Source organism: Bison bison, unplaced genomic scaffold (genome assembly GCF_000754665.1).
Source record: "Bison bison bison isolate TAMUID 2011002044 unplaced genomic scaffold, Bison_UMD1.0 scf7180017864338, whole genome shotgun sequence".
Lineage (NCBI taxonomy): Eukaryota > Metazoa > Chordata > Mammalia > Artiodactyla > Bovidae > Bison > Bison bison.
In genome coordinates this window covers 3,158,422-3,165,545 of record NW_011494910.1, presented here as the reverse complement: position 1 = coordinate 3,165,545, position 7,124 = coordinate 3,158,422, and the positions used below count along the sequence as shown (strand labels likewise).

General features: G+C 54.7%; 1 protein-coding gene across 1 annotated transcript in view; it reads right to left on the bottom strand.

Annotated features, from left to right (window-relative positions):
* MFSD4 (major facilitator superfamily domain containing 4) overlaps window positions 1-7,124 on the bottom strand; it is a 26,169-nt gene extending 19,045 nt beyond the window's left edge. Inside the window, exon 1 of the mRNA XM_010854170.1 lies at window positions 6,895-7,124. Within this exon, the coding sequence (XP_010852472.1) occupies window positions 6,895-7,124 (230 nt within the window). The remainder of the gene's footprint in view (window positions 1-6,894) is intronic.

Below are 7,124 nucleotides of genomic sequence, written 5' to 3'. Positions count from 1 at the left end.
GGGTGGGGTGGGGTGGGGTGGGGGTAGCCAGGGGGTGAAGACCAGTTCCCAGGAAATGGGGACAGCTGCAACTCAACGAACATTGGGTTTGCATCCCAGGCCGCTCACCCTCCCCAGCTGTTTCAGTGGGGCTGTGCCCGGTCATTCCAAAAATCACCCTGAACAAATTTCTTTAGGATGGTAATGTTGCTGTCAGGAAAAAAGGAGTCCTAGAGACATCCTAGAGCCAGACTGAAATATACTAATTGGCCTGGTCACAATGATTTGGTCAAGGGTCGCTTCTAAGAAAGTGGGTAATTGAAAATTACAGAATAACAATGTCATTCCCTGGTGGCTCAGAGAGTAAAAGATCTGCCTGCAATGCACGATACCTGCGTTTGATCCCTCAAGAAGGGAGTGGCAACCCACTCCAGGATTCTTGCCTGAAGAATTCCATGGACAGCAGAGCCTGGTGGGCTACAATGCATGGGGTTGCAAAGAGTAAGACACGACTGAGCGACTAACACTTTGCACTTTTCTTCAAGGTCACTGCCGCTTTGGCAGCATGAATGTGTTTGTAATCAGAAGACTGGTCCTAGGCCCACCTTTGCCAGTTCCCAGGGGGTGGCTCGGGGCAAGGCATTTACACTTAGCCCTTCTGAGCCTCAGTTTCTCTGCTGTATGTCGAGGATGGTGAGCGCCTCCTTGCAAGGCTCCTGTGCGGAGGGAGTGAGATGTCCGCTTGTCCCCCTCTGCTTAGCTGTCCGCCTCCCTCGTTCAGCCATCTGCAGCTCACCTGCAGGTCCCGGGCTGCCCCAGGGGGACACACCAGCCCACTCGGCATTCAGGGTCAGAGGCTTGGAGCCAGCTCTTGCTTGATCCCTGGCCCTGCCCCTGGTTCCTGCTGCCAGGCCCTCGGGTGATCCTGCGAGGCTGGCCCGGAAACTGCCAGAGTGGCACCAAGGACCGAAGAGCCCTACCCTCATTTTACACATCGGGAGGCGGGCCCAGATGAGAGAGGTGTGAGACAGGCCCCGCGGGGACCCAGCTTCTGACCACAACCCGGGAGAAGGCCAGTGTGGTGTCACTGCCTGTCCCTCCCTGGCCTGGGTTCTGAAGCCAGTGCAGGCCAGTGGAAAGAAGGGCCCCGGTCCCCCAAGACAGTCTGGGGAGCCCTTCCTCAGGAAGCCGGAGAAATGTCCAAGTTACTTATTAACGGCCCCACACAGGAGGTACAGACCGGGGCGGGAGCAGAGTCAGGCCCTCTCGGCGGGCAGTGCTGAGCTGCCGCCCCCCTTGGCCACGTGACCTTGAGCACGGCTGACTGCTCAGCCCGGGGCTTGGCCTTGCCCAGAGGGCACCTGTGACCCCCGTGCACCTGCACTGGCCTTTCTGGTTCTGTGATAAGAGGCGGGGCTGCCTGGCTCTGAAACAGGGGAAGGGCTTGAACAGGCAGATGTCAGCCAGGGTCCCACCCCCGACTGCCTGGGTGTGGGGAAGAATGCGGCCACATTCCCTTCACAGTTCTACTGCAAGGGAGTCCCTCTGTCCACCTTGGACAAGCTCCTCCCCGAAGGGCAAGGGGCAGAAGGCAGACCCAGGAGGCGTCAGAGGCATCCAGACCTTCTCCACCCCCACAGGGGCAAGGGCGGGCTGCAGACTCTGCTCCAGCCTGGGAGAAAGGGCAGGGCTGACACCCAGAAGGAGGGGCAGGGGAAAGCCCTCCAGCAGGGTCACCCCCACACTCACACCCCTGCCTGTTTGACACCCTCTGCTAAGGCTGAGGGGACCCTGAAGGAGGAACAAGGGAGCCTGACTTGGGAGGGATCTCAGCCAAAGGCAGCTGCCCTGTTAGCCCCAGATCAGGGCAGCACCCTCGCGCGACGACGTCCCCTGGCCTGGCGGGTGCTGGGCCCACACGGAGTGCCCCCTGCACACCGGTTAAACTTGTAGCCCTGTCTGCCTGAAACACCTCTCCCCACATTCTTTGCTTGCACGGCTCTCTCCTGCAGTCAGGTGTCAGCTCAGAGAGGTCTTCCCCACAGAGCTAAAGTAACCCCAACTCTGTAACTCCACGTCCTTACCTTGCTTTATTTCCTTCATCTCACCAAAATAGTCTTCCAGAATGTAAGCACCCTAGGAGCAGGGACCTGTGTCATATTCACCCTGAAAACAGGGTCTAGCTCAAGAGATATTTGTTAAATTACTGAATTAAAGGCTAGGATGGGTTTTGAGATTTTTTTTAATTAAAAAATATTGAGATAATTTACATGCCATAAACTATCTATTTAAAGCACACAGTTAAGTGTTTTTTCAAAAATGTATTCAGAGTTATGAACTCATCACCATGATCTACGAGCATTTATATCACCCCCAGAAGAAACCCTTCACCCATTAGCAGTCACTCCCTGTTCTTCTCTGCACGAACCCTTAGCCCTAAGAAACTACTCATTTACCTTCTGTCTCTAGCTGCTGCTAAATCGCTTCAGTCGTGTCCGACTCTGTGCGACCCCATAGACGGCAGCCCACCAGGCTCCCCCGTCCCTGGGATTCTCCAGGCAAGACCACTGGAGTGGGTTGCCATTTCCTTCTCCAGTGCATGAAAGTGAAAAGTGAAAGTGAAGTCGCTCAGTCGTTCCCGACTCTTAGTGACCCCATGGACTGGAGCCTACCAGGCTCCTCCGTCCATGGGATTTTCCAGGCAAGAGTACTGGAGTGGGGTGCCATTTCCTTCTCCAATGCATGAAATTGAAGACGCTCAGTCGTGTCCGACTCCATGGACTGCAGCCTATGCTCCTCCGTCCATGGGATTTTCCAGGCAAGAGTACTGGAGTGGGTTGCCATTGCTGTCTCTAAAGATTTTCCCAACTCTGGACTTTCATGAAAATGGCACCATAAGAGTGGTCTCCTGTGACGGGCCTCTTTCACTTAGCATAACGTTGTCAAAGATCACCCACTTATAGGATGAGTCAGTTCTTCATGCCTTTTTATGACTGAATCATATTCCATTGTGTGGACAGACCACATTTTGTTTGCCCATCCATCTGCAGATAAACATTTGGCTGTTATGAATAGCCACTATGATCCTATAGGATGCTGCTATGAACATTCATGTACAAGTTTTTGTGTGGACATGTTTTCAGTTCTTTGAAGAATATACCTAGGAGTGAAACTGTTGGGCCAGATGCTATCTCCCGTGGAGACAGATTTTTCAAGCTCAGGTCTGCTGCATGCTGGAAGGTGGACAAGCTGCTGGCGGGAGAGGAGGAGGCTTTCTAGATGGGAGACCAACCCGGGCCTGGCTCAGAGAAGGGGACTGGCTTTCGCACTGTGTTCCCAGGACCGCGGGGAGCCAGCATCCTGGGGAAGTAGGTCAGAGAGTGGCCTGGGGAAATGGCCACGGAGACCGGGTTCCATGCAGTGGGCAGGGAGAGTCAGAGGTGGGTCTTGGGAAGGTGGGACTTGTAAGAAATTGAGGGAAAAAAAGAAAGGTAGAGAAAAAGATAGTTAATAGAGCAAAGAGAAGACGAATTCAAGCCTTCAATTAAGAGCACACACGCAGAGGAGACACCCAGGCAAGGCTGGGGAAAGTTTGGGGAAGCTCTGAAAGTCATTTATCTGCCCTGATATCTTTGAGATCAAGGGGTCTCCCAAACTGCCCAGGGTTGTAAGACAGGTCCCCGTGAAACCAGGAACAAAACCCCAACCTTTTGTCTAAATACCCACCCCTTCTTCCTGTCTGACAAAGCACATATCTACACACCCTGCCAGCTAGGTGGCTTTGGGTTTTTTTCTGAAAAGTTTCCTGCTCTTGATAAGATTTCTCTAAGGAAGGTTGTGTCCAGCTTCTTCTAGCCCTAAACACACCCTTCTCCCCTCTCGGCCTACATGTAGTGCTTGCTTCGAGCTCTCCAACTGTGTCAGAAAAGAGGGAGAGCTGGTCCCCCCAAGAAGAGGGCGCCTGCCCTCCTCTGCACCCATGCTGATGTTGAGGCTCTCCACACCCAGTCCCTCCAGAGCACGTTCTCGTGGAGGCAACCAGAGAGCCAATTCAGCCCTGCTCCTCAGTGCAGGCCAAGGACTGGGCAGGACCCGAGCAGGAGCTGCTCTGACTCTCCCCTCCCTGGCGTGTGCCATCCCACACTTTCCTCACTCCCTCGCAACAGCTGGCCCTCCCGTCCCAGTTTGTTAAACCAACTCCCCCACTGCAGAACTAGCAGCACACTGGCAGTAATCACTTAAGCGGAAAAGCACTAGCAGCCGTATTAGCATTTTAGCTCTGGTGAGGCCCCAAGGAGTCGAGGCTGAGAGGCCAATTTCAGGCTGGCAGAGGTTCTGTTTGCTTTGAGGGATGGAGGATTGTGATGAGCTGTCCAGCTCTTCTAGGTAGGTGATGACTCCTGTCTGCGCACAGGCCACTCCTGTGACCTCCCTCTACTTCCACTGACGTCTACTTTGCTCTTAACCAAGGGACAGGATTAGGACATGTTGTCTTGCAGTGGGAGGACTGAGGTTCACAATTAAAACCTGAATCACAGATGGGACATACTCCCCCTGCCCTACCCGACCCCCACCCCTCACTCCCAGCAGGAGGTCCCAGAAGGCCACAGTTTCCTCCCTGGGAGTGTCCGCTTAAGAATACTCGGCCCATGAGTATGGACTGTATGCCTCTGCCTGGAGAGTATACGGTATAACTTGTACCCTGCAGAGCTGAAGCTGACTACTATGAGTCAGCTTGCTTTTTTATGAAAAAGCAAGAGGCATTTCCAAACTATATGGTTCTAGACACAAATGTGTGGGTTCATATCCTGGCCAGCTTAATAGCTCTGTGACCTGGGGCATGTTTCTTAACCTCCCTGTGATTTGGCCTCTTTCCGCACAAAATGAAGATAATAGACCTTATCTACTGGATTGTCGTGAAGGTTAAATGAGTTGATACAAGAACGTTACTAAGAAAGAAGTTACAGGCTTGTGTGCTCAGCCATGCCTGACTCTTTGACAGCCTGTCAGGCTCCTCTGTCCAAGGAATATTCCTGGCAAAATACTGGACTGGATTGCCATTTCCTTCTCCAGGTGATCTTCCCAACCCAGGGATCGAACCTGTGTCTCATGCATTAGCAGGTGGATTCTTTACCACCACGCCACCTCAGAAGCCCAAGTAAGAACAGTGCTTGGCATGGCCTAAATGCTCAAAAAAACAAATTATTATTGCTACCATGATTATCCTCCTTTTCCCTGAGCCAGTTTCCTGTGCCAAGACCCTTCCCACTGCCTGTTTAGAGCCCCTTGTTGAGTAAGGAGCCCTGAGGGAGGTCCTGAGCAGGTAAGGAAGAGCCGGCCCAATTGGGTGTGTATCTTTGCTGTTCTCGCAAATCCTGGCATGCCAACCTGCCGTTCAGAATTATCCTCATTCCCCTTCCTGTTCTTTGCCCTACACAGGTTTCTAAAAAGTTCCAGGTAAGGGAGCTTTTGTAAGTCAAAATACTTAAAAACAAAAACAGAAAAATACCCTGAATGATTTCTAATGAAACCTGTAGGCAGAATCAGAAAGAATCTTGAGCTTTTTCTTAAGATTTTCTGAGTTCTCCACACATCCACTCTTGTACAAAACCCACAGAAACACTAGTGTCCATAAGGATACTTGCTTCTTAAGAGGAGACTTCTTTGGTTTACAAGAGGATTTTGGCCATGGGGATAATCACTCATGAATTGATGATGTTTGGTCAGCTGGGTGGCATAAAGTGGGATCTCCATGCATGGACACTGTGCTCCTCCCCATCAGCTCTAGGGGACCCACCTCACAGACACTTGTAGCAGTGAGCTGAAGAGCAGAGCTTCGGCCCAGAATCCCACCCCCACATCCCCCCAGAGGCTTCCACTGTGGCTTGGTTCCCAGGCTTCTGCTTGTCTGAGGCCATGCAGTCCAGGAAACCACCCAGCCAGAGACCACGACTAGGGACGCCTCCAGCAGCCTCTGGCTCGCAAGTCATCCAGCCCCTGCTTGGGTCTCCTCTCCCCGGTGCCCCAGGAGAGTGGATCCTGCCGCCTTTCCAAAGGGCTGCATGGAGGTGGCCCTGTCAAATTCAAGCCTGGAGAATGAGGCTCTGCAATAGTAGGCAAAGGGGAGCCTCTGGGGGCCATGCCAGACAGAGCTCAGAGCCCTGCCCTGGGGCAGACAGCGGGCAGGAGTAACATGGGGTGGGAGAAGCAGAGGGGGACCCCAGGCCAGAGATGGAGGGTCACCTCACTAAGCTACGGGTGGGTCACCCTGCACCTCCCCTTCGGTGAACTCAGAGCTAAGGTCCTGCTTGTCTCAGAGCCAGAAGGGTGCTGCCTGCAGAGGCCAATGCAGGAACCCTGGCGCCCCCAGGAGCAGGACCACACAGGACCCACCAGCCCCGTGGTCACCGGGGAAGGGACACCCTTTGTTGGCTGCTGTGGAGCTCAGGATCTGAGCGGAGCCCGCCCCAGGGCACTCTGTCCAGCTGCAGCCAGCCGTGGCACTGGGCACAGCCCCTGAGGTCCAGTCCCTCTCCTGCCACCTCACTTCCAATTCCGCCCCCGGCGGCAGGGGCTACGGACAGACCTCAAACCGATTGTGCCAGAGGCGACCCCGCGGCCTTTGGGAGCTCGCTGCCACTCTCCCTAGGGGGTTGGGGTGGGATAAGCAGGATGAGGGCTGGGTCTGTGAGTAAGGGCAAATAAATAATCCAGAAGTCACCTTCAGTCTCCGGAGAGTTTTGGGGAGAGAGCTGGGGAGAGGGGGTAGGGAGGCAGCCCTCCGGCTAAGGTAGGGCACCGCTGGCGGGGCGGGGAGGGGTGATCGCGGCCTTCCGGAGGCAGGGATGACCCCCGGCGCGAGCCTCGCAGAAGGCAGAACGAGGGCGACGGGAAGGGCCGGGGGCTGGCACTCACGTCCTCTTGAAGACGCCCCCGAGGGCGCTGCCCAGCAGGAGGCAGAACTGCTGCGAGAAGAAGACCCAGGAGATCTCGGGCAGCGAGCTGCGCGTCTGGCAGCGCAGGTCCAGCAGCGTGGGCCCCAGGAAGGCGATGCACAGGCCGAAGCTGAAGAAGACGCTCCAGTAGGTGAGCGTGGGCTGCAGGTTGCGGCGGAGCAGCCCCGATACCCGGACGTCGCAGCCCAT